Below are 27,946 nucleotides of genomic sequence, written 5' to 3' on the forward strand. Positions count from 1 at the left end.
GTTCCATGTACTAGACAGACGTCGGAGCTACCCCGGAGCGCCGTGCGTTGTCCGTGGCACCGCGGACTGCTCCGCGGGTCCGCGGAGTCGGCGGCCGCCGCACGGTGGGGAAGGACGCGGCGCCGGCGCCGGGTCACGGGGTCGCTGTCGGGGGCGCTCGCCGCTGGGAGAGTTCCTCGGCGCCGGCCCGGGCCCGGGATGTGGTCAGGCTGCCACGCCCCACTAATCAGTCCCGCGCGCTTGTTGCACGCCTGCAAGCATGCTCGTAGCAACGTAAGTGAGCTTTTATGACGTGCAATGAGACATGGAGGGTCTTCCCGGGACTCGAGGAGGGAGGGCAGCAGCCATTTCAAGCACAAATGACTCTCGGAATGAATCCGGTAAGTTATAAATGACTTAGATAACCGCGGATGAGGACACTTACGACCAGGTAAAGGAAGAGCGAAAATGGCCGTAGTTTGTGCGTTTGCTCACACAATTACAACGCAATTGCTTGTCAGACTGCACGGATCAGCGGCCAGCACTCCAACCGTTCAAAGCTGTTCGGTTGCTGACCGCATTGTGATGCAAACACGGCGCCTACTTTCATCAAAGTCTTTGCCGTTACGTGTTTATGGACGTGACTTCTGCAATAAGGTCACGCAATATTTAATTCAGCTCTCTGTTTGCGTCAGATAACGCAAGTGAACCTTTCAGAGGCTTGGCCCTCACGGCCACTACGACGAAGATCAAGGCATCGTCGTCGTCGCAGCCACCCTGAGAGCCGAATATAACTGAAAGTTGTATACCAAACGATGATGGACGCCCCACTGCAATGGTACCATCGTGTTAAGGATTGTTATGCAATAAGGTATGAAATTCCATAAGATATGAAAATACCCGTTGTTTTTCTAATTAGTTTGGTACATCACAGTACTGCTACTGGGTCCAACAGCACTTGCGCTCTTCTTTTCCGGGGTGCGAAATGTCACTTTCTCGCCTGCGGGACGGCACTATGTTCTGTGAGGCCCAGGCGGAAGGTATGCACTTAATTGCGCTGCATCGGCCACCGAAAAACCTGCTCAAGACTGAGATGTCTGCGCTTCTGTGAAGTCCCAGCGTGCCAAGTACTGTGGAACATAATGCAAAGGCCCTGAAAATGTTATCCCGCGAGTTTCATATGCAAAGATGTGATATTTCCTCCATATGGCATAGTCTTTTTCGTCCCTCGGCTGTTAAGGCCCGAGTGCCGCACAGCAGTGCAAGCGGCAGACACGTTTGGTTTGACCCCCCCCCCCCCCACGCGGATCGCGTGTGGTTGCACTTTTGCTAAGATGTCGAAGTTTGCCAGCAAGGAGAAGAAAACATTCATGTTGTCTTTCGTGGTTAGAAGTTGGAGGATGATTGGTAACATTGCACTAGCTTAGTTGAGTATGGCCATTTTCAAGAGCGTTCTACACACGAACGCTGAGCCTTGGAAACCTTGAAGCTTGAAAAGGTTGAAGAATTTGAAATATTCATCCTTGATGCTTGACGCTTGAAGCTTGAACAACAACCTCACAGAAATGTCGGGTTTCCTCCATAATGCTTCTGTCACGGTTCGTCGAGCATGTAAGTCCCTGCACGTTCCAGTCGTGGCAGATAATTTGTGTCAGGTGACCAAAAGGGGGCCTAGTACTAGTACTAATACTGATACTAGTTTCTGTTCGCTGAATCACAATTTTTCTTCATAACGGTGCTTTCATTGAGTCAAAATTTTGCCGGTCGTTTTTGCGCTATTGTTGGTGGCTGGCCAATGAGAGCAGGTAGAGTGGCAACCATACTTCTGTCGTCGTTGCATCTCGTTTGTTCAGACAACTGGTTCAATTCAAAGCGGGCTGTCATTTGGCCACAAGAGGTACTTCTGTCGTCGTTGCATCTCGTTTGTTCAGACAGCTGGTTCAATTCAAAGCGGGCTGTCATTTAGCCACAAGAGGTACTCTGATATTATGTAATGGTGTCAGATCACCTGCAATGACCTTGCCCTTTTATGACCTGTTATCACAACCTTTAAAACCCGCGATCATAACAATGCAGCGTAAAGGCTGTACCATCATTATCGCCGGCGATTTCCAAGACGGCGTAATGACCGCGACCTAGAATGACGCGACGCTGCCACTGGTAATTGTAACATTCATTAATAGCGTGCATCAAAGAATCACTTGCATCCAAATACATCAAAGAACCCATTGCATGAAAATACATCAAAGAACCTTTCTTCCCATCCGACAAGACGGTATGGCGCATAACTTGTCGTAAATGCGTCACCGAGCAGTGGTTTTCACACTTCCAGCGTGCACACTTCGGCCAGTGACGTCATCATACCGGCAACCTGACGTGGCAGTTGAAACTTCGAGCTTAAATGTAGACAAGCTGTTAACTAGACTAACCAAAATGCCACCACCACAACGATTCGCTCAAAGCTTCGTGACCTGTCACCGCAAAACCGCAGGTACCCCATGTCCCAGCCTTGGTTAAACACGGCCCTTGGAAGCCCGAGGCGTTTTGGACTGTAATCTGTGGAACACGAATCCCTGAAGTTGTGGCCGTGGTAGTGACGGTATAAGTCTCGCATGCAGCACCCTCCAGGTCAGGAGGCGCCAAGAGCTCGTCCAAGTGGATACCGGTAGTGTAGTGGTTCAGCTACGCGTCTGGGGAGCAAGAGGTACGGCGTTGGATTCCTAGAGGTACCCGCCCTTCCTGCCAGGAAAAGAGGCAGACGACGCCATATAGCCTGAGCAGCTGAATGCGTCGTAAAGCCCCAATGACGACGACGACGAGCTCGCCCAAGTCATCAAAATGTCACCTCCAATCAGGAGGCGCTTTCGGCGGCTGCTGCTCCACAGAATGTCCGGAGAGTGCTCCCGATCCCCAACCCGACCGCTGCTCCCGAGTCTGCCCGGAGCATGCTCTCGAGCCCCGTCCCAGTGCGGCACCCGGCCTATGCCCCGGGGCCGGTCACGGTGGCCACGACCAGCACCTGCGGGCGCCATCCGGCGTCTCGGGACAACCTCAGTGGCCGATAATCTAATCTGCTGCGGGTCCGGCGCCTCGCTGCCCAGGCCCGCTCCAATTACCGGCAATAACTTCCACACGCCGAGTATTAATTGAAATGCGCTCCGGGGATGTCGCAACAATGACAATCTATGGCTGAAGTTAGGTCATTGAGGTTGGGCGTCGCATGGCGCAGGTCCGACCTTCGAGGCCAGGATTGCGGTCAGCCCGGCTGCCCCAGCACGGGTCGGCAAGACTGAGGTCGCGCACGCGGGGTGCGGTCGATCAGCGGGACGCGAGGATATGATCACGTGATACGAGCCTATCTGCGTGGGCGCCGGTATACCGTCGTCGTATGCCGGCACTCTCAAAGACAGCGACAGAAGTGACTTGACGCACCGCCATGGAAGGGATTGGTTGTACCCCTTTGGACAGGGTACATAGAAAGACACACCGTATTGGGTCGGGCGCAGACACACCCATATCGGTCGAGGGCCGAGGTATGTGGTTCAGTGGGTGATATCCAGGTACAGCAACAGGCAAAGCACAGTCTATGAGGGCACAAACGGGGATGCCGAGAAGCATACGCATCAGAGATGCAAACACATAAAAAACTTGTTTAAGCACGTAAAGGTTTCACGGCTGATGCAAGGCTTAAAGATGCACGAAAATGTCTTAGAAAACAGGCAATATCAGGCTGGTAGTAACTGGCACCAGTTTGCAATGTACACAATCCGGGCCGGAAACACCTCTGGTCCCCAAGCGAAGGGCCGGAAATGTCAGCTCGACCTCAGTTCCAGTACCATCGCTGATGGTGCAACAGTGGGTGCCCGCACATCTTGACGCCAAAATATTGCATGTCTAGCATGTGTGGTACAAAGTATCATAACTTCCGGTGAATGCTGTCGCCCATAGCAGGCCGGCACATATGTCATGACAATTGCCACGATTATTCCCCCTTCACAAGTGGCGAAATCAAAGAAATTAAAATCAGTCAAAGTGCAGTTGCCTGTTCAAGAGCATGCTAGACATGGAAAGACGCAAAGTCTGATTCAAGTAGCTGTTGGGTCACGTTATATATTACACGCAACAATTTAAATGCATGCATATGTTTCAAGAGATGAAGCCTCTGCATACACTGCACATGTATGCGTATTATAGCAGTACTGTTACCTGTTTGTAACTGTTATTGCAGCAACTTGCCGTCGCCGCAGGGGCGAAGTAGGTAAGTCAGGAGAACATCCGGCTTTGACGTGGCAGGTCTAAGTTCGATTCCTCACCGATGCTTTGGCCTCCGGACGCACACGTGACTGAGTCGTAAGCGTTCCTCAAATGGCGTAACGACGCACGCCTCGCACCCTGAACACGAAAGAGTCGGCGTGCATCGCAAAGGCGCGTGGCACCCAGCGTTCCCAACAGCGTCAGTCGCAACACGGGCGGCTCCCCAGCCGACGCGCCCCTCCATCCTCTAGCAGGCTCAATTTGATTGTCAAGGCTGCGGGCACCTCATCGTCGATCGCCGTGCTCTTTCGCCGCGCCTGGGCCAATCTCGCGCCTATTTACGATAATTGGCCGATGTCTGACCCGAGCCGGATGCAGGGTCAGCCGGCTGGTCCGCGGCTGGCGAGAGGTGCAGCTGTCGGCGTGCAGCCCCGCCGTCACCTCGCTGTTCTGCGGCTGGCGAGAGGTGCAGCTGCCAGCGCGTAACCCCGCCGTCCCCCCGCTGTCTGCGGCTGGGGAGAGGCGTAGCTGCCAGCGCGCAGCCCCGCCGTCACCTCGCTGTCTGCGGCTGGGGAGAGGCGCAGCTGCCGGTGTGCAGCCCCGCCGTCACCTCGCTGTTCTGCGGCTGGCGAGAGGTGCAGCTGTCGGCGTGCAGCCCCGCCGTCACCTCGCTGTTCTGCGGCTGGCGAGAGGCGTAGCTGCCAGCGCGCAGCCCCGCCGTCGCCTCACTGTCTGCGGCTGGGGAGAGGCGCAGCTGCCGGCGTGCAGCCCCGCCGTCACCTCGCTGTCTGCGGCTGGCGAGAGGTGCAGCTGTCGGCGTGCAGCCCCGCCGTCACCTCGCTGTTCTGCGGCTGGGGAGAGGCGTAGCTGCCAGCGCGCAACCCCGCCGTCCCCCCGCTGTCTGCGGCTGGGGAGAGGCGTAGCTGCCAGCGCGTAACCCCGCCGTCCCCCCGCTGTCTGCGGCTGGGGAGAGGCGTAGCTGCCAGCGCGCAGCCCCGCCGTCGCCTCACTGTCTGCGGCTGGGGAGAGGCGCAGCTGCCGGCGCGCAACCCCGCCGTCCCCCCGCTGTCTGCGGCTGGGGAGAGGCGTAGCTGCCAGCGCGTAACCCCGCCGTCCCCCCGCTGTCTGCGGCTGGGGAGAGGCGTAGCTGCCAGCGCGCAGCCCCGCCGTCACCTCGCTGTCTGCGGCTGGGGAGAGGCGCAGCTGTCGGCGTGCAGCCCCGCCGTCACCTCGCTGTCTGCGGCTGGGGAGAGGCGCAGCTGCCGGCGTGCAGCCTCGCCGTCACCTCGCTGTCTGCGGCTGGGGAGAGGCGCAGCTGCCGGCGTGCAGCCCCGCCGTCACCTCGCTGTCTGGAGGCTGGGGAGAGAGGCCCTGACGGGCTCGGGACGGCGGCGGCGACGCCCGTCTTCTCCAGAACGGCGCGTTTTGAGGCAGTGGTACTTTTGAAGCGGAATAGCCGGGTCGAGCTGACGCCAGCGGTGCAGTGAGAGGTGCAAGAAAGGTGGCAGCAGGACAGCAACTACTACAGAGTATGGTTCGTGATCTCATAGTGACGTTCAATTCTGGCATCGTCATCGTAGCGTACGAGGTGCTCCATCTTTCCGATCCTTTCAGTTCAATCTAAGCGTGCATTTTATAACAAAAGAGCATCGTCGGAAAGCTCGTCACATTGCCTCGTCGAACCGAGATATGCTGATCTTATGACCTACTGGAAAACGTTCAAATGGCAGGGGTATGATGAGCTTGTAGCCGGACCATGGTGCTCCGGATTTTCGGCATGGTGGTAACGCCACGCCCTTGGCGATAGTTTTACATGGACGGCCGAGCGCAACCCGGCATAGCAGAGGAAAGGGCAAGGCTCAGTGATTGGAATCACTGCAGCTTTAAACTCTGCCTCCACTCAACCTCCGGTACTCATCTGGCGTGGAATATCACGAAATGGGATTTAAGATGTCCCCACTTCGATTTTTCTTACATGGAGGCGTGCAGGCATATGAACATGAAAACATTCTAGCTTGAGGCATTCTTATGTGGAGAACAAGTGTCACGACACTTTCCGGCGTCGATTCCCGTTGATTCGCCTGCAAGCGTGCAGCTGGTGACACATTTTCCGAGGTCCAATCTCAGAGACCAAGCGTCTGAATACCGAGGTCACAGCTGCAGTGCACCAATACATTCTCATTCATGAGAAGTCTGGTCTTAAGCCTCGCACGGTGCCCAATCATCTGTCTTTACTCGCAGGCTGAATTCGACGACAGTGGCAAAGCGGAGCATCTCTTATGGGGTTGAATTGTAACTTTCACGGATGGTATGGCCAATTATTCTGTTTTGTGGATTTTAGTTTTTAAGGGGGTGAATGAGAAACACAAATACAGATGAGATTTGGACCCTTCTTGCCGATGCGCCAACATTTTAGCGGATGACGAAACGAGAATTGTCCCGCTCTTTAGCTGACAATACGCATTAATTTATATGAATCTCTGGTCATTACACAACACCAGATCTAAGAAAACCAGGGCGGATTTTTCGCCTCACGAGTCAGCGGAAGCATGTTTAGCGAGCTTGGATTGTCCATATACATTGGTGACGACGTCTTGAAAACTTCACATGAAGTGAAACGATCACGACTTTTTCCAAACCAGTTCCTTTATGCCTCACAAGTGCTGAGCGTTGCGTTTAGCAATGTGTTGCTCGATATTCAGCACTCAAGGTAAATGGACATGGTCCACCCGGTTTCCTGGCTCCAACGCCAACGAGCAAGGCATTGGAGAGTGTCTGGAAAATACGAACATGCGAGACACGGAGGAGTTACTCCCTTGTCGTGTTGTTCTAAAAAGGCTTGATTACTGGATGACGTATTTTGTTTTAACATGACCGTGTGTTTTGCTCGAGCGGCCTGGGCTATAAATCCTCAGGAGGCATGGCGTGACACGACCACCTAGACCCCACCTACCCAGTGAGGCAATTTCATGTCGTAACAGGCAGCTTTATCCGAAGGACTCTCCAACGTGCCATGCGCTGCCATGACAGGACCTACCAATACCAGCTTGGCCCTCACATTCCAACTGTCTGGCCGTCTCTGACGATCCGCGTGTAGAGCGCCGTCTCTGGGACGCGAGGCCAGACGGCCCGCCACGCTCGAGGCCGGATGTATCCGGCTCTCCATCCACTGGGCCACAGGAACGGCGCGGTGCCCTTTGCTCCGTGGCGGTGGAACAGTCGCGAGGACTGGACCCGGTGCGCGATCGAGTAATTTTTCCACGGATGCATCGCGGAGCAATATTCAGGCTTCTCGGTTCCACCGATGTCGCTCTGTCCATAACGCAGTCGCGTTAAGTTATCTTACCTGTTCAAATGCTGGCACCTGCTTCATGATCAGTCATGTCGCATGGTAATCCTCATGATCAGGGTCATATGCCACATGGTTATGCAAACAACGGATACCGGCCTGTTCCCTTATGATTAAGCCGGGCTGATGGGAGCCTACTCGCTCAGCGTTTTCTGTCGCCTCGCTTCCTGGACGATTTTCAGCTGTTTCGACGCTATTCAGGACGCTGTCGTGGGAACAGGAAGGCGGGGGAGGGGGAGGGCGAGAGGTCGAGGGACCAACATTCATGCCGTTTTGATGCAGGGCTTCTATTACTTAACTAACCCCCCCCCCCCACACACACATTTCTCCGAATGAATTTGTGCTTAGGTTACTTTTGTGTTCCTTAGAACATGTTTGACGACGTATCTACACACCAGCCTTCCTCCGCAATGCATAATGGACGAAATTGCAAGGCATTATAAAGGAATACTTTTGTTGATCGTGAGGAAAAAGATGGCGGCCTCGTATGCAATCACATACAGCAAGGAGATGGAAACTTCTATGTAAGCTGCAGCGCAATCTAGTGTCGAAAGGGCTTTCATCCAACACAGATCAAAGCCACGTTTTTTTAAGCGGAATATCAGAAAAATGTTGTATTTTGATGCGCATCGTATTACAAAGCAGTTGGCGCGCCTCAAACCTCAAATCATCACCAGCATAGGGGCAGTTGCATTTCACAGATACACCGAAATGGAATCGGACGCCTTTTCTTCCTACAGCCTTATCAGAATTCCCAGCAGATATCTGTGGTACGATTGTCATTGTCATTTTCAAACTCGCAACTTTGGACATCAAGTCCCTCCTCAACATGGACATTCTACTTGGGATTGCACGACAGTTTCCTAACCTGTCGCGGTTCTCGAGCGCCGCCCTTCACCAAATCGATCAAGAGCTGGTGTATGATAACTAAGGCGCATACCGTTTCACCTAGCAATGAGGACGGACGAATGGAAGAAGGACGAGGAACAGAGGAAGAGGGCGGAGGACAGAGACAGAGGACGGAGGGCAGAGGATGGATGGACGGATGTACGAGCGTAAAGTAATAAAAACGCGGAACAAAGGCCAACAACACTTGGAATTTGCTTGCAGCTTACTAAGGCCACTCGAAGAGCGTGTTTCGCCGTTAATGACCGGCCAACATATCAAGATAGCAAAATTGTACACGGACTTATGATGAGACTGTTACATGATTTTTGATCTGATGAGGCGCTTATCATGTAAGGCTTAGCTCACTGTATTGTTGGCTGTCTTGTTAAATCAGTCATATCAGGCTCATTGTCACACGGAGTGGAAGGCAAAAATGAAAAAAGCGAAGCGATGAAAGCTGCGGTGGAATACAGATAATATCCCCATACTGGAAGCTGAACACGTGGAAGGTAAACACGAACACAAGCTGCTATCCCTGGAAAGCATCAAATATTTCATTTTTCGCCCTCACGTTCTAAGGAAAATTGTTGGGCTCGAAAGCCAGCGGCATTGCGTAGGAATCCTAGAGCGGCATATTGCTTGGTCCGATTGACATGGCAGGTTAGCTGGCAACTGGCCAACAAGGGCCAACCTGCCCAAGGCAGTTCTCGAGTAACTCTGAGCACCACGTCAAACTTTTGACACTTTTATCTGGCAAAAGTGTGGGAAAAAGAAACATTATTTGATGGCTTGATTCAGCCTACTGCAGGTAACGGGTAAATCACACCCACAACAAGCTCTGCTTGGCGGGTGCTCTGAACACGAAGATATCCATACAAACCATTCAAAATAGATTTATCTAAAAAGGTATATTGGTATCAACCGATGTACCATGACGGCAGTCACGTATGCTGGACTGAGCCAAAATCGCTAGCCTATCGCTCCTGAAAGCGGTCCGACCCACCGGCACACCGCCCGGCGTATAGCACTCAGCTTATAACGTAATGTCGTCGGGGGCGCGTGTAGGCTGCGGAGAAGTGGCGAGGCGTGGGGAGAGGGAGATCAAGAAGGAGAGGAAGTTAGGCAGGAAGGGAGGGAGGGCGGGCGAGAGGCAGTGGCTTACAGGGGAGCCAGCACAGGGCCCAACCCATGCGGAGCCTGAGGGGTCTCATTCTTAACCGGCGACAGAACACGCCTCTTCCACCAGCGCAATGTCCTTGATTTCTTCCGCCAGTCTTACTGGCGGTGTCATCGTCAATCAAGACACCAATAATTAGATCCTATTCGAATGCCCTCTGCCTCTCAGCTGACACCGTCTCACCCGTCCTCCCTCTGACGAGCTCCGGAGTGGGGCAGCGCTCGGCCGCCGCTGCCGCCCGGCTGGCGCCCGGATTACTGACAGCGTCGTTAGCGAGGATTCCTCGTGTCAACACCTGATCCGCGGGGCGCGACCGACCGGAAAAACGCGCGCCGCCGCAGGCGTCTCGGAAATTGGCGCGCCGACGCGCGGCCGCCGTCCGTCGCCGCGGCTGACGCGGCGGGGGCATACCGGAACCGGGCGGCGGCGGCGGAGGTGCCGGCCGTCCACATGACGTGAAGAGCGACGCGGCGACCAGGGCCCGAAAAAAGTTCAACAGGAGTGAAAAGCTGCCAGGTACTTTGAACTGGTCAGGACCCAGAAAAGCCTCGGGTCTAAAAAAGCTCGACGATGCAGCAGGCGTACGAAAATGACCAAATAAACTTTCTCGGCACACAACCTTTCTTTTGTCATCAATTTGTATGCATGCAAAAAATAAGTGACGCCTGTATGACTGGTGAGGCACATGCCATGGTGGGTTGGGAAATGTGCGTGGCTCGCCAAAGCGAACAGAACCCCGGATTCGCCTCTCAAAAGGCGTGCTCCGCAAACATCAGCGTCACCCGTGGAACAGAGGTGGTTGGAAGAACTCTGCATTACGTGACGTCACGAGTGATTGGCAGACCACAGGAAAGTAGGCGCCTTCGAAAACGTCGGCTGAGTGGCAAGACGTCAGAGGAGCATTGCCGCATTTAGCGGTCCACTGGGATGAGATATCGACTGTCACAGGAGAGCGACAATCACAACAAAGACCGTCCTCGATGGAGAACGACAAGCCGACCAGTTGAAGGCCAGCGGCGTAGCCGTCCACCGCAGGCTTAGGGGCAGCAGGACACACGTCTGCGGCGGGCCCGGCGCCAGCAGACCGGCAGTCCGCAGGCTCGTCATGAAGACTCGTGATGGCTCAGACGCGTGAGAACGCAGATCAGCAGCCGACCTGGCGACAGACTCCGGCGGCGGGACGCGGCGGAGCACGGCCGCCGCCCCGTCGCCAACGCATCACCCGCGCCACATTCGTCACCGGCGACGGCTAGCCGGCCCAAGCCGCCCCGGCCGATATGTCAGCCGCTGCCAAGTGAGTCGTAAATTGAGTCCTGTTTTTGCCGTCCGACCGGCCGCCGGGCAGAGTCGCCGCGCGACCGCGCCGTCGTCGCCGCCGTCGTCGCCGTCGCCGAGCAGCCGAGCGTGCGCCGCACGCGCGCGGCGCCGCCTCATCTCTCAGCCGCGCACGGGCCGAAGCGGGCCGCCGCTACCGGCCGTCGCAGTGCTCCGACATGTCCGGACGCCGGGGCGAGCGGTTCTGCGTGGTTTGGAAAGAGCCGGGCGTGGAAGCTGACTTCGCAGGCGGCCCCGTGAGATCGCGTGTCTCCCACACATCCGTGCCCGATCCAGTCACATAGTGTCTGCCGCATCGTATTTGAAATGACAGTTTTGCTGTATCTTTCCTGCTATGAATGCAATATACATTGTGGAAAGACCGGCTCCACCCACTAGTCGGCCACCAAATCAAACCATACCAAACCAAACGCTCTTACCGAGCAACGGTCCACATTAAAACCTCGCATCGGCGTCTCCCAGGCGTCCTCTTTTGCGCAAGCCCATTCGGTTGCAGCCATGGGAATGATATCGGACGATACACGTATTCGTTTTGTAATAACCAGCCTGACCGCCGACTGTAAAAGTTGTTTGCGGAATCGATCTTGATGAAAGACGCCATGACGATTGGGCACCGTTAATAGCAACGTTGAGAAAGTGTCATTTTATTGTCCCACAAGCTGCAACAAGCCGGGAACGATTTCTCCACGCAGCTCCCAAAAGCGCTCACGTTCGGGTTGTTTGGTCTTAAAACCTCAACAACAGTCATTCATCTTACTGAACGTCGCCATCACCACAAATTGAGGGCTTTATTGATTTAGCGGATCGGCCTGAACACAGCCGCAGGCCTTGAGTCCGCCGCTGCACGGCAACGGACCAACTTCGTGACTGATCTCGGGGACAGACCTGCCGGGCACTCGAGCTGACCTCTAGCTGACCTCCAGCTGACCTCCAGCCGACCTCCACCTGACCATCAGCTGGCGCGCTGGAAGCACAGGCACTCTGCAGCCGGCCGGCTGTAGTGATGGACAAAAAGAGGCGGGCAAACGGGTGCGCCACAGCCTATCCCAGACGACAGCGCGACGGCGATGGGCGATGGATTCCGTCGGTCGGTCCCCGCAGACCATCCACCGGCAAATGGAATGGAAGGAGGGTTCGGCGGCGAGATGGAGGACGCGAGCGGCGCTGGAGCCCGCCGACCACCGAGGGCCGACCGTCGACGACGGCGGCTGCCGTCGAGCCGCGCCGGTCCACGACGCGGCCAGTCCTCGACCCTGTCGGCCGTCTGGGACGCCGACAGATGGCGTCGATTCGCTCCAGAACAGCGGCAAATCCCATTTTTGTTTTAGTGTTCTCTGTAAGTCTTTTTAAGTTCGGGTGACGTTGGAACTAGTAAAGACAGAGTGGTTGGCAGGCCTTGGACCTAGCCTCGAACGGAAGAAGAAATCCCGGCAAGTGTTTCAGCTATAACGTATCAAATGTGAAGAACAAGCTGCTTCTTGGCACATGGTGAAATGTGTAAAGGCATCTCTCTAGCCACAGCAGACGCAGAAGAAAGGAAATGTTGCCTCTCTCGCAATGCTTTGATCAGATGACCTTTAATAACGCTATGGCCAATTGAGCTAATACGTTTGTGACTACCACACCAACGCTGTTCTGTTTGAAGTACCGCCATCCAGCCATTGAAATCCGCGTTCAAGCCGATAATTGACATTGACAAGTTGCAAAACTGTGCTCGCTTCCTCAAAATGCGCAAGGTGAAGGAGGATGTCTTTCTGAAGAGTCACAAGCATTGCTCAATGTCCCCAACCCACCTTTGGTATTCAAAATCCCGTGCCATGTATCTCTCGGCAAGAGTGCCCAGTAAGATGACTGCCTAGTTGAGGGCATTGTTTCAACTGCTGGTACAAATACAGCTGTGCTCATAAATGTTGTTGACCACAAATTTCAAGCCGCATGCAATTCGAAATGAGAGGAAAAGCCGGCCTTTTATGAACCCAATTTGTATGAACTTTTATGAACCAAACTTTTATGAGCTTTTACGAACTTTTGTGAACTGGAAATTATATATAAATATACATATGTATATATATATATATATATATATATATATATATATATATATACACACACACACACATATATATATATATATATATATATATATATATATATATTAGGTCAATGCTATGCAACATTTCTCTGTTTTGCGTTAAGGAGGCACAGATGCATTGATGTTTCGCGTTGTCGCACAAATTATGAAGGACGTTGTGTGTAAGTCGACTAACTTTGGACCCGTCAATGACTGACCCCTGCAATCGATGGTATTGACTAATTTGTCATGGCCTTCGTTGGCTAGGCAGTGCAAATAAAGTACTGCAGACAGCGCGAACGTTTTGGACCGATGTTGCTCACAATGTGCTCACCCATACGCCTATACAATCCGTATGTCACATTCACTGTTTAACCCACACCGCGCTGTACTCGTGACAGGCTTTAGGAAATATGACAGGAGCCGCTTCCTGGTCTATTAAAGGTGCACTTGAGGGTCCGGCAACCATGAGATCGTTTAGTGATTCATAGATGACATCCTTCCATACACCGTGAGGTGGCTTCCATGCCTTTATCTGCTGTATTGCCATGCTCTAACATCAGGCCGTAAGACGCCCGCAGCGGACCGATCTTTCGTCTGCGTCCGGAGCACGTGACCAGGTGTTCACATCGACCCACATTTCTGCGGACCAATCGTCCGTCTTCTGCTCGCTAAGTCGTGTTGGTACCGTGCCGCGACGACACCCGTCCATCGAGCCCAAATCTGCCGTCAGCAAACCGCGTGTTCATAACAGCCTTCAGAACCAGTGCTGCTTTTCGCTCTAGATGAATTGTGCAGGAGCAGACGTGCTCGTTTCTCGTTCTTTTTCTTTCAATTTCTTCTGTTCTTGAACATTTAATTAAACACAGAATTTTGCACGAGCAGACATCCTCTTTCCTCGTTCTTTTTCTTTCATTTCCTTCTGTTCTTTAATATTTTCGCGGTTGTATTTTAAGTTTCTCGTCAGCTGAATAGGAAGTAAAATTGTAATAAGACTGCTGAAGTGGAAGAAGATTCAGCCTGTTCACAGATCCTGCAGACAATCCCCTGACAATATTACAGCGAGTTTCATGAAAGTTCTACCACTTGTTACTCCAGCTTCACGCCCATACAACTGATTACAAAGGCATGACCTCGTCAACAGCTTGACTGGTCGGGCCGGGGCCTTAGCTGAAGCTACAGCATTTCTAGTGAGATAAAAGAACAGGCATGGTCTACCTAGACAATGGCATTTCATCCTCGAGCCGCGATCTTCGCAGATGTGAGTGAGCAGACGCGAGTTCGTGGGAAAGTCAGCACCCCAGGTATCGTCTGACTAGAGTCATGTTAGTGATCAACTCCTGTCCCGTCGTAGGCTTCCGGTGCCACGAGTGCTGGTTGACATTATATTTAAGTCGCGCTTCATATTTTATACCGACGCATGATATGTCAGACAACTCAGATCAGGCTGGAAGATCAACATTGTGTTATCTTGCTCAGCCAGTGTGACCACAGAGCCATCGGGACCGTGTCGTCTTGTCCGGCTAGGCTGAGGACAGGATCACAACCAGGCTGAAAACCTAGAGCATCATGGTAGTGTTATCTTGTCCCGTCGGGATAACGACAGAACCACGAGGACCATTTTCTCTTGTTCGATCAAGGTGGGGACACGTGGCCGGTGTTGACTGCTCAGGACTGGTTCCACCTGTCCACCCAGGGTGAGGGTTGGAGTATACGGACTGGTTCCTTCAGTCCCCCTGAGATGAGGGCACGACGATCATGATCGTGCTCTCTAATTTAGCCCGGCCGAGAACAGCACCACAACGGCTCCTAGCTCCTGTCAGATCAGGCGAGAACAGTACCATCAGGACGCCCTCCTCCTGTTTTCCTGCCGCCGTGTATCACACCCGTTTACGACGGTCTACCCCGCCACGACCGGACGCTAGCGACGCTATCTCGATATTTATCTCACCTAATGGGGAAACGCGCCCCGTCCGCCGAAAACATCGCCTTCTAAAACGGGGCGGCGAGCCGCATCTGCCGGGCGCCTTATTTATCAGACCGCGGGGGAGGCCATCTCATGTAAAATGGATCGCGAGCCCCCACCGCGGCCCAACCCACAGCCGGGGGTGACACAACGCGGCGGAACCCACAGCGAAGGGGGCGCCGGCGTCGCGACTGGACACCGCACGCGGTAAATCACCAAGATCGAGCCGTCCGTGATCCCGGGCCCACCGACGCGGCGCCGGCTGCGGCCCGGATTGGCCCGTCGGTGTCGATGGGGTCGCTACGGCGGACGGCCCCGTCTCTGGACTGTCTCGACGGATCCGACGAGGCTCCGCCGCTCGGTTTAATTGCGACCGCACCGCCGATGGCCGACCGGTGCGCGGTGTCAGCGGAGCTTTGTGGGGCCATCGCTCTTAATCCTCCCAGCCGATGGGGTTTCTCTCGCCTGGAATTGTTTTTAAGCTGCCTGTTTGTGAGCGTTTTCGCTTACGGATGATGTGGTCCGCTTCCAACTCGGCGGCGAAACAAGACCAGGTTCTAATTAAGTTGCAACGCTTAAGAGGGGCAGCTTTTTGTTGGTGCTGCTCACCAACTAATCCGTGATGTTCTACGCGCTGGATAAAAGTGGCCATATTCTGACCGCTTCGACCATTGTCATGTCATCAGCGGCCTCGGCTTCATTGAGAGAAGTCCCACATGTATATCAACCAGTACATTGGGTCGGTGTTGCCGAAGTTTGCAGGAATTTTTCCTATCATGATTCCGGACAGCCATTCCATGCAGTGCCTCGTGGCAGCAGTGGCATTGATCAAGGTTCGGTTCCCAGAAAACGGCCAACTGGGCGCAGCCTGGTCAGCAAAAGCAGAGGTGCGCTCGGAACAAAGTCGTGAGGATGAGGCACTGCTATTGGGTGACTTCCCCGTACCAATATGAAGCCAATTGACTCCTGAATGTTTTGATTTGGAGTTACGCCGCCCTGTGCCACTCCTGTGCGCCCATCAGATCAATGCGAAGCGCTCGGCAACGAATTTCAGTTTCAGTCACTTTCAGCGGCTTGGCGAGACCCGAAACAGCAATTAGTATAATGCACTGTATGATTCCACTGATGTACAACATTTATCTGGACCGTTTAAAACTAGAAGAGCTATGCTACATGGGTTTCACGACAAACAAAGCAACGTTTCTGGACCAAAGCTTTTACACCAGGCCTCAAACGCCCCTCTGCACTGACATGAATTTTCTCCTCTTTACATTCTCTTTAAAGCACTGTCACATTACAGTTGTAGCTGTGGTGTACTTAACTTCTTCCGCGTGTAATTCAGACGGCTGGTGAAGGAAATACTCTAGTCATTGCACACCAAGCCCATGCACTGCACTGGACATCACCCTGACCACACTCTCCCTTACCACGAACAACCGCTCATCGCCCCACAGCACCCCTCCCGAAAGGTGTAGCGCCGCGGATCGCACCGCAAACCCTGCAAATATCACGTCGTGGGTGCTGCACATACGCCAGCTTGGAGACGGTCCGACGGCGACCCACTGTCAGGACCGACGATGGCCTTCTGTCGAGACCGACGATGACCTTCTGTCGAGACCGACGATGGCCTGTCAACAGTGACGACGTCCGGCCGTCGATCAAGCTTCCGTCGGCGGCGCCGGACTGTCCCGAGCGGTCCTGTCGTCCGCCATGACTGGCTAGCGGTCGGTCTGTTCCTGCCGCATAGGCTCAGGATGCGCCGGAGCCACAAACGAGCGAGAGATGTAGGTACTCAAGTGATCTCGATCATCCGCGATCACGCATTACCAAATCAACATCAACTCATTTCCGAGGGAACAAAAGGACTCCGCAGTGCGCGTTTTTTTCTGATCGGCTTTTGGGGTAGTCTGAGATTTTTGACTGTGGCTCCGTTTCAGTTCGCACCAATTTTCATGCACTTTCAGTTAGATGCTAATGCATTTCGCGAAATGTGCATTACGAAAATGTGTGGCGTAAAAACGGTAACCGTGACTCGGTTCTTAACCTGTGACATTTTCAGCCACCATCGATTTTCGTCAGTGATTTCCAACCCACTTGAAAAAGTACGCGGAGTTTGTGGGATCTTCCAACAGGTCCTGCGAACCATAGATTTTCCAAAGAATTCAAATTAAACTTGCCCTGCGTATTTCACCCCGTGTTCGACCTCAAAAACTATTCGTCATTTTGCAATACTTACCAACAACAATTATACCATCGCGAGGTTACTGCATCACGTTCTTGTGTTCGCTTCTGTTAGTTCATGTACAGCCAGATTCCCCCGCCCCCCTCCCCTCCCTTTCCTACCTTAGGTCCGCAATACTTACTTCAGGTTCATAAACAGCGCCTTCCGTTCTGTCATAAGGAGTGTTCAGAGCTCTGTCTGACTCCCTTAAGAAAATCCTGGCTGCGTCCTGTTTCTGTATCCTCGAAAATCATGCGTTAAGTTATCACGAGGACTGGGCTACGTTTACGTCTTCCCTTTTCCACCGTCTCCATTGTCTTCCCACCTGACGACCTCATGTGCCCGGCGCTGCTACACTCGTGCATCCTCTCTTTTCCACCGTCTGCGTTGCCTCCCCGCCCGACGACTTTATGCCCGGCGCTGCTGCACTCGTACAAAGCTATTGTTATGTGACGGGACATTAAGGCTGAGCAGATTAGCAGGGGGGGGGGGGGGGGGGGGCTGTGCACGGATGGTGTTGGGACGGGCTAAGCCGACACGCTTCGCACCATGCAATCATTGGGTGGCCATGCAGCGAAGTGTTTGTTTGAAGCGTTGTAATCCCATGTAAAAGCCGTGATAAAAAGATGGCATCCATTCCTCTAACGTGGGAAAAACGGAACGAGCGAGCCGAACGACGGGACTTCGATCGATGAGATAAGGTGGCGACATGGGCCCGTTAGCACAGCCGTTTTTGTTGTCCTCCGAGTGACTTAGTTGTCCCGTGTCTGGCTGCTTGCTCGGAGCCCTCACTCGAGACTTAAGCTGTTTATAGCAGCCTTCGTCGCACACATTCGCCACCGCATGCCCCTCACGTGACGGCCGTCTGTCATCCGAATGGGGTCTTTTTCGCCCGCGACGCCACGGGAGGCGAGACGCGCGTCTGGCCGCCTGCTCGTCCCTGCAGCATGGCTTTCAGGAATGGGAGAGAAGGCAGCTCTGCAGCGCGGATGCGGCGCGGGGGTGCGGCGAACGTGTGCTCGCGAGGCGGCGGTACATCGCTGTCGTCACGAAGTGTGACGCTCGAATAGGAGACAGCGAGCTCCGTCCATGACCCGATTTCCGCTGCAGGCGTTCAGATGTGCAACATAACGTTGATGTCGAACGCTGCATGGCCTTGCACAGGATTCAAAGTGAGGTGGGAGAGCGTAGTTTCCATGCATGCAAACTGAGAAGCGTAGCGACCAAGCATCCTCTATATGACGAGAATGTAAAGCCTAGACAGAGAAATACAGCTTAGAAACATGACCTCAGGACCTATGATGGATTGCTTAAGAATATGCTAATGACTGATCATGCCTTTGGTGTTTGGCGATAAATTTCGTGTGATAAGTGGCCAGGAAAGGCACAGCCAGACAGCAGATATGAAGGCAGAACCACGTACGTGGCTAGCAACTCGTCGGCGTGCTTGAAATAAACGCTGTTTCGAGTGATGAAGCATGTTGTTCACGTGTATTTGCATTATTCCCAACAGCAGCAGCTGAAGCCATGGTTTCAAGCTCCTTTGAGCCAATGACTACAATTGGTACGAAGTTCGCACCACTGGCAACCCGAATGCACTGCGAAATAATCCCGTCAAAACACTGCATCAGAGTCAGACCTGCTTCGATCGAGTGAGGATGACTACAAAGAAACGTCACTTCCGATCCTACGAGTTATCTGGAGGTGCTGATCAACAGATTTGGCCCACTGAGCGCGGAAAGTGTTCACTGCCCTTAATCCTCAGCGCACGATCTGGTTGGTGACGAGTAACTGTGTCAGAACCCGCGGCTTATCTATCGGTCGTGATTTGCGGCGCCCCCGGCGCCCCGATTTCCTGGCAGAATCAAACGGACCAGTCCGAACCCCAGTAGACCACCGTGGTCCGCGGTCCGCCTGCCTGTCCGGCGGCGGAGCCTGGAGCCTTGTCCGGCGTCGTGACAGCTCCTGCCGGGCGCCGACAGCTGTCAGACGCCGCGAGTGACAGCCGTCATCCCCGTGAGAGCGGCCAGGCCCGCGCAGCCAGCCCGTTCCGCTTATCTTGTTAGCAGCGGACGACATGGCGGCATCTCACGCCAGAGGCGGCCCTCTGCTCCGCCAGTCACGGCGCTGCGCTGCCGCTCAAGGCGGCGGCAGCGAACGACAGCACGAGCTGGACCGTCAAGCACTGCACGGCGCTCCCCCTGGGCTCGTAAGGGTACAGAGACGGCGCGCACCGGCCCGTGCGATGCGCACGAGGTTGGCGAGAGGCGCACCATGCTGGTATTCGTTTGCTGAGAGGTTCACATTATTCCGGACCGGCTTCGCGTTACCCGTACCCGGCCAGGAAAGGAAGTTCTCCCCTCCCCGTGACACCTCGGAAACTGCTCGCTCGATTTTGATAAACCAAAAAGCGTTTGGGTGTTTATTTTAATAGCTACGCATTGCAGAGAAACTTAAGCAGTTAAAATTGACGACATGTTAGTGCAGAAGAGGCCAAACAGAGGAACAAACCAAATTGTTAATGCAGATTTGTAAGTGAGCTGTTTGGGGAGCAAATGCGATCGCGCCTTGGATTGTAAGCAGAGACCAACGAGTCCATTCAGGTGTCAAAAAGGAGGCATTGTGATAAGTATATACTATGGTCGGCCACAATGTTGCTACACGATGTCAGTGAAGTACAGTGCCCCACATAACCATGAATAGACAGGTGGCACGGGCGCACTCAGCTCTGTGAAGAGCGAAGTACGGACAAGTGATAGCAGCGCGGAATATTGCCGCGGCCGTCAGCTAATAGCCCGTTGGTGTTCGTCCCGGTCTCCGTGTGCGCTGCAGCCCCTCTCTTTTGTCGTTCCTGGACTCGCCTCTGGCATGTTTTGTTGAATGCACATACGTTTTGTTTAATACACACATGTTTTGTGGAATGCACACTGTTAAATGCACAGACATGAAGAATATATTGCAGCAATTGCAACATTCCATTTTAGGCATTGATGTTTCACATGATATAAACCGTCGTAATCCCATCCTTATAGGCATCTTGTTCTAGAGCTGCGCATGGGGCGCATGCTAATCGTTTCTAAATCATTCCAATTTCGCTTATGTACCAAGGCAAGTACCCTCAAAGGTATCTCTGGCTTGATCTTCTCCCTTTGTCCAGCTTTACAACCACGATGTTTACATGCCTTATTTATCCATAGCACAGCAGTGTCACACGTTATTTTGCGCTCCTTTTCCCCCAAACCTGAACACGCCTTTTGTCACCGTATACATCCTTTGCTTGTGTAGGTTTTGTCTGCAGCCTCGCATTCAGGTACCGAGAAAAAACCCAAATATACCTGTGTCGGCAACCCACAATGCATTGGGCACTGCTTGTAAACTCTTCTTTTTGAGCAATGGAAATGCCTCCGCCATATTCATTTTGCTATTGACAACAGCCATACACGTGCCGCACAAGCCATATTCACCGGAAGTACCAGGCTCCCCTGTAGAAGCTAGGCAGTGCGTAGAATTTTGGGGAGATTGCCACCTTGGCATGGTCGTCAAAGTTCCATGGATATTTATCCAAATATCGGACCCTAGAAGCACCCCTGCGCATACAAGGTACTTGAACATTTTGAAAAAACTGGTACAAAATGCATTGAGGAAAAGTAAGAGAATTTTGATCGCATGAAGTAGCAAAAACGGCCTGCTCTAAACCGTTCCAGAAAAGAACAGCGAAACCCCATAAAGGCGGAATCCTTCCCGCAACCAAGCCCGCAGTAAGTTTGAGGCACCGCGCCGTCACATTAAGTTGGCGCACACGGAGCCAGCGCACACAGACTTCCCAACCGAAATGGCGGTTTGTTTTCCGGTGCGACTGGCACGCTGCTCCCAGTCAGGCACAGCGCCTCGCTCGGCGTGTTCAAGGGCGCGCCTGTGAGAAGTCATGACCGCTTCATTAACGGTGGGAGTTCTCAGCGAGGAAGCTCACACACAGCGCCTTTATGTAGTAATGCGATGATCACAAGTAATGATAGGTCACTTGATTAACTATTCTGTGAAAGACTCACCCCGGAAACGGCTGAACTGACAAATACCTCCGACATGGACAAGAAAGTAATTGATACAGCTACAGCTGGTAAGGCAGTGTTCACTTCTCCACACAGAACCCGTCTCGCCTCGCCTCATCACTTGCTTTCCGCTTTCTCTCCCGAGCCGGTCTGTCTGCGTCCGCCTCCTCGCCGTCTCACTGTTGCCAAATTTCCCCCGCTGATGCGTTCGGACCCGTCCTTCCACCCCATCCACTGACCACGTCCACGGCGTATTTGCATAACGGCTTCCGCCGCATTAGTTCCGTCTGCGCCGATTGCAAACTGCCCGTGATCCGATTATAGGTCTCTGCGGGCCGTGCCGGGCCGGGGCGGGACCGGGTGCGGAGCCCGGCCGTGGGGCACGTCCGCCGCCAACTGCTCCCCCCCCCCCCCCATCCCCGACGCCGCCAGCGCGGGTACGTCACGGAGGCCAGACCCGCCCGTCGCCGAGGCAGACGCGTTGGTCTGGCAAATCCAGCAGCGGTCCCAGCGGGGCCCTGCGGCATGCCTTGCTCAAAGGGCCGGCGGCGACAGTGACGGCGGACGCGTCCGCGCCACGCGGAACAAAGTTAGCGGCGGCGCGCGTGGCCGGGCCACCAGCGCAGGACCTGTCTGGAGCAGGCCGAGGCGGCTGACACGGCACGTCGGTGCAGAGGCCGGCCCTGTGGTCGAGTGCGCGGGCTGCCTGCCGTTTCCAGGGGGGGGGGGGGGGGGGGGGGCGCTGAGCACGCGTGGGAGCGGTTAGTCCCAGGTAGCCGCCGGCCATTCCCGGAAACAGGGCTTACAGCTTGCTTTGAGCTTCGTTAGATATCGAGGAGCGTGGGATCGTTCTAGCCTCCAGTTCCTCCAGTTCCGGACAGCGCGGATGCATGAGCCAGTTACAGCGATTTGCAGCTTGTACATAGCAGCCCTGCTCAGACACCAATGATATGAAACAGCTTCCTGTCGGAGGAGGGCGGGCGTTTTGGGGAATTAGAGTTCATTATCTACGTTGCCATGCAAAATGCATGAGCTTCAAGTACCATCCGTGCTTTTCGACATATATGCATGCACTTCTCCTTATGCTGCTGTTGGCTGGTCAGCTATCGACGTTTTAGTCGGGACCGCTTATCACCATCAGATTTATAGCCAATTGCAAACATCAGTGCAAATTTCAAGCAAACAATGGAGCGGATACCCATGCGGCGCCTTGCGCGAAGAACATAGTCGCGTAATGATACGCCCATTACAGATAAGAGGCTCTTGGCACCGTTCAGGTTCCATCACGACGCCACGTTATTCTCTGGTATTCACATTCCTCACAGCCCTCCCATATCCGGTCAGCTCTGACCTTTGGCCCGCCTGACCCCAAATCTAATGACGTCAGAACGACCCTGAGGTTAGCCGGCACAGCGTGCCAGCAAGACCCCGCTAGTTCGCTTTATCGGATCCTCTGCAGTCTGCACCGCAACGTCTGACCTTTGACTCCTGTCGCCCGATAACCGACTCTCGAATCCGTCCCGCCTGACTTCCAATCCCTTCCTCGCATATTATCACTCCTGACCCAGGGCTCCTGACCCATGACTATAGGTTCATGACTCGTAGGACTATGTCCGGTATATAACTGTTTTATATCAATGCCTACCTACATTCATGCTACATGATAAGTTCATGACACGTGGGATTATTTCCGGTATATAACTGTTCTATATCAATGCCTACCTACATTCGTGCTACATGATAAGTATATTCATGTCCAATACCTAATTCTCAATGCCTAATTCCCAGATCATGAATCATGACTCCTGACATATATATGACTCCCGATTCCTTAACTTGAACTCCTTACCCAAGCACCAAACCTCTCAACCCTGCCTCCTGATTCAGCATTCCGACTCTTAGCACCCGGCTCGTGGTCCCTGATCCCTGGCACGTGACCCCTGACACCCGCCGCGGGAGGCGCGGCGCCTGCTGGCCGCCCCGCGAGGAAGCGCCGCCGCCGGCGGGCGTCGTTCGCGCCACCACCGCCATTATCTTTGCCGTCCGGCCAGGCCGGCCCTCGACCAGTCCTCAGCCAAGCAGGCGAAAAACACGCCGCAAAAACGACCGATGGCCAGCCCGATGCGCGCGACAGCGTCGGCGCGACAGTCGCCCACGTCACGAGCGTCACGCCCGCGTCACGAGCGTCACGCCAGCACCCCGAGCGTCACGCCCGCGCCGCGAGCGGTGCCGCGACACCGCGGCGGCCGGGCCGGGCCGCTAATAAATTGACCAGTTAATCGTTGGCGTTGCGGCGCGAGGAAGCGACCGGCTGGTTTGGCCATTAGCGACGCGCTGATCAGTCCGATTTGGCCCGCCCGACCGTGTGAGGGCATCCGGTCCGCGTCTGCCGACATCCGGTCCGACGGGCCAGATGTCCGGCCCTCGGCTGCATATGACACGCGTCCGGGCCGAGGGCAGAACCGGCCGGACCGAGGACTGAACCGGCCAGACCGAGGGCTGAACCGGCCGGACCGAGGGCTGCACCGACCGGACCGAGGGCTGAACCGGCCGGACCGAGGGCTGAACCGACCGGACCGAGGGCTGAACAGCCCGGACCGAGGGCCGAACCGGCCGGACCGAGGGCTGCACCGACCGGACCGACGGCTGAACAGCCCGGACCGAGGGCTGAGCCGGCCGGACCGAGGGCTGCACCGACCGGACCGAGGGCTGAACCGGCCGGACCGAGGGCTGAACCAGCCGGACCGAGGGCTGAACCGGCCGGACCAAGGGCTAAATCATTTGAATCTATGGCTGCGCTGTCTGGACCAGATGCGCATCTTCCGGAACGTAGGTAAATTTGTCCAGACCAAAGGACAAATTTACCTACTATCTGTCTAGAGTCGTGGCACGCCTAAGTGGATCGGGGGGACGTATGGGCAGGCTAAATGCGAATTTAGGTGAACTTAAGTCATGTTACATTACTGTATGCCAAGTATACATGAGCGGATGTATAAAAAAGAGGGAACAGACTGTATGCACCCTTCCCCGTTGCCATCGCGGGAGGGAGGAGGGAGGAGGGGAGGGGGGAGTACATACGTGCAGGCTACAGATGCACTTACTGGGACTTACGGTACATGAGCGCAGAGCATATGCATGTTATAAGTCCGAACTAAAGGTACAAATGTTCGCGGATATCAGTCAGATCCATAGGAACAGTGAGGGAGAGGGAGGGGCCGCCATTCCTTGTGAAAAAGGTGGTCATTATCCCAGCGTGCGATGGCTGGAAAGACACCTGGAAAAGACGATTGCTCACACGTCTCTTCCAGTTGTTCTGACGTACACATGCCATGTCCAGGTTAGGCATGCATGTCCAAACCGCCGGTAAAATTATTGTCCGTATCCAGTGCTCGCCTTTTTAGCAAAAAGGGTATGAGTGACCCAAAGCAACACTTGTGCGGACCATGGGTACATTAATAACATGATAATAAGGGTATACGTGCGAGAATAATAAGGGGATATGCATAAGCATATGAAGGGATATGTATAAGTGTAATAAGGAGATATGCGTAATACAAATGTAATAAGGGGATATGTATAAGTATAATGAGTGGATATGTATAAAAATAATAAGGGGATATGTATAAGTATGATAAGGGGATATGCATAAGTATATTCAAATCGTAGCTGGAACCATCTTAAGTCGGCTGCTGAAAAGTGTCACTTTTCCGTGAAGATGTACACAAGTCCCGTCCGAGCCGACGCACAACCCTCTCGGTTGTATTAGTGCCTAACACACTCGGTGACGGCGTGAGTGGTCGGCCTGGTGACGCGAATGCGCCGCACGAAGGATCACATATGCAAACGGTGAGATCCGGGTGCCGACCCGGAGTCCTGGCCTGAGGCCCCGCCCCCACGGGAGGGCCATCCGCGCGCCAGCGAAATGAGGCCCTGAATTTACGTCATATTGGGCCGGGTCGTTCAGCTCGGCCGGTGCTTTTGGACGTTTAGGTCCGTTCAGCCGGGGAAATGATATCGACGCCGCCGTATATCCGGGCCGCACTTCTTTAATAATCGCGGTCCAAGCTGTTGCTGCAGTCCCCTCCCCTGCAATACCTCGCGATTGGTGACTGGAGTTTGGTGACTGGAAAAGCCGAGGGGCGAGACAAGGTGCCGCCACACGCAGCGTGAGCCTCCGCCGCATATGGAGCACAGATTCATCTGGGATCTCTTTAAAAAGGCGAGTCTTCGCGAAGAAAAAGACGACCTTTCGCGTAGAGACGGCTGACTCTGTCTGCCACGCGTGTGCTTTGCACTCTGTGAGTGCCTTTCTTAAATCGTCCTGATAAATCGACCTAAATATGCCTATTAAGCGAATGTCATATGACAACCACTCTTGCGGCGTGCTAATATGCGATGGCCCTAGTGCTAAATGTTACCGCCCCTAGTGGCATTATGCAAACGGACGCTGGCGGTTCAGTGGTTGGACAGTAAGGCTCAGAGTCCAGCTGAGCTGGAAGTTCTCAGTGCCCTCTGGACTGCGACAGGTGCGCGCGGTGGCCAAACGGCCACTGAAGTCGCACCGCTGGGCCGTCACCGTTCCTCAGCGTGACAAACGGCGTTAGGCAAACGCTGCTCCGACCGTCTTGTCACGACGAGAGCCCACCTGGCCTCCTCAGGACGTGGGCTGGGGGGGGGGGGGGGGGGGGGAGGGCGTGGCGGCGTGAGACGATCGGCTTCTCCGGCGATAGCGGTAACTGCCGACGCGGCGTCCATTGAGTCGTCCATTTAATCACCTCCTCGCGCTGGGAGATTATTTCGGCGCGCAATGGCTCGGAAACATCGCGCCGAAGTGGCTGGCATGCAGGGCCGGCCGCCCACGACGGCGCGCAGGGCTCGGAAACATCGCACCGAACTGGCTGGCATGCAGGGCCGGCCGCCCACGACGGCGCGCACGGCTCGGAAACATCGCACCGAACTGGCTGGCATGCAGGGCCGGCTGGCCACGACGGTGCGCACGGCTCGGAAACATCGCACCGAACTGGCTGGCATGCAGGGCCGGCTGGCCACGACGGCGCGCACGGCTCGGAAACATCGCACCGAACTGGCTGGCATGCAGGGCCGGCTGGCCACGACGGCGCGCACGGCTCGGAAACATCGCACCGAACTGGCTGGCATGCAGGGCCGGCTGGCCACGACGGCGCGCACGGCTCGGAAACATCGCACCGAACTGGCTGGCATGCAGGGCCGGCCGCCCACGACGGCGCGCAGGGCTCGGTGCCGGCACCGGCGACCAGCGACGCCCAAAGAGCGGGATCAGATCAGCGGTAGCACTGCGGTTCGGTGAAACGGTCGGTGACGCTTGACATTAAAGTCAAATACGGCGGAGATGCGTGTTTCAGATGACGACGGTCAAAATGGTGGAGGGTCGGGTTATTGAATAGATGCGTTTCTGAACTGACATTTACAAGCGCACTCCAGGACATGCGCGCTTCAATGGGAAACGTTTCGACGCATTTCGTGATGGGGATCAAATCAATTGCGCTTATATGAGTGCTATCAATAACGTCCCTGCGTTTGATGGATGCGTTTGATAGCGGCAGAAAACGTACCAAATATGCAAAGTACGTTCGGTGAGCATAAAACAAGTTCGCTCAAGTTGACTGAGACAAAACAAACGGAAAAGACAAGCATGCATTTGCCTATGAGGTAATGGTATCCATTTGAACTAGGAAATATTACTGCAAAACATGACTCATATAGTTCAATATATGCCTAAGATAACGAATAAAGGCAAAAAATGAAAGCGATAGCTGCTTCCCGAGCGACTTACCGAACATCAAAACTTTCCCTCTCCACAGAATGAAACAGATGTAGGCTACACATGCCAGAAACATAGCAATTTCATTCTTTAAAAACAAGTACCCATGTCTTACCCAAATAGAACCCAAATGTTTTGTTATGTCCACTTGATCGGCATTGTTATCACTGCTCAGGACATAATCAAATATATTATTAGCTACACTATTCAGTTGTACTGCTCCTATGTCAGCGAAATATCGGTAAGGTTAGTATTACAGACCATGGGAGAAATAGACGTGACATGCAGCTCCACAGAAAACAGCACGTTTTAGGAAAACGAATCGTAAATATGCTTCCGCCGCTGTGTTGCCTTCGTTGCGACACAACACAGAAGCACTCGAAAAGGGCGCTAACGAAGTCCATGAACTGACCTGAGTGCTGCGCTATCCAAAGCGCGACTGTGAGCAGGCCGAGCGGCGGCATGCTGCGCCGTGTGGGGCACCTCGGCCCAGGTCACCGCACCACCGAGCGCCTCAGCACCGCGCGCAGCCTCCACCCCTTCCCCGCTGGCGGTAGTCGCTGGCTGACTGGTCCGCCGCGCACGCCAAACAGCGGAGCGTCGTGCCGGGCCGACGGCTCGGGGTAGTTCCCACAGACGCCGGAACGCGGCGCCACTGAGCCCGACGGCGAATACGATGCTCGTGCGGCCAGAGTGGCCACCGCCGGTTTACTTGTGCATGCATATAGAGCAGACGTATAACGTTTTTTGGCGGCAGCGCAAGAGCTCGCTATGAAGACGTGCTTAGCAAAAGCTTTGAGTGCACCATTAACCGTAGAGAGCCTTCACAACTGATTTGATAGAAGTTGAATATTGCA

The 27,946-nt window shown here is 54.4% G+C and overlaps 1 protein-coding gene across 1 annotated transcript in view; it reads right to left on the reverse strand.

Annotated features, from left to right (window-relative positions):
- LOC119099235 (irregular chiasm C-roughest protein) overlaps window positions 1-27,613 on the reverse strand; it is a 45,356-nt gene extending 17,743 nt beyond the window's left edge. Inside the window, exon 1 of the mRNA XM_037222359.1 lies at window positions 27,502-27,613. Coding sequence (XP_037078254.1) covers window positions 27,502-27,553 — 52 coding nt within the window. The 5' untranslated portion in view covers window positions 27,554-27,613. The remainder of the gene's footprint in view (window positions 1-27,501) is intronic.
- Window positions 27,614-27,946: the final 333 nt, after the last annotated feature.

The sequence above is a fragment of the Pollicipes pollicipes genome, unplaced genomic scaffold (genome assembly GCF_011947565.3).
Source record: "Pollicipes pollicipes isolate AB1234 unplaced genomic scaffold, Ppol_2.1 Scaffold_2555;HRSCAF=2994_pilon_pilon_pilon, whole genome shotgun sequence".
Classification (NCBI taxonomy): domain Eukaryota; kingdom Metazoa; phylum Arthropoda; class Thecostraca; order Pollicipedomorpha; family Pollicipedidae; genus Pollicipes; species Pollicipes pollicipes.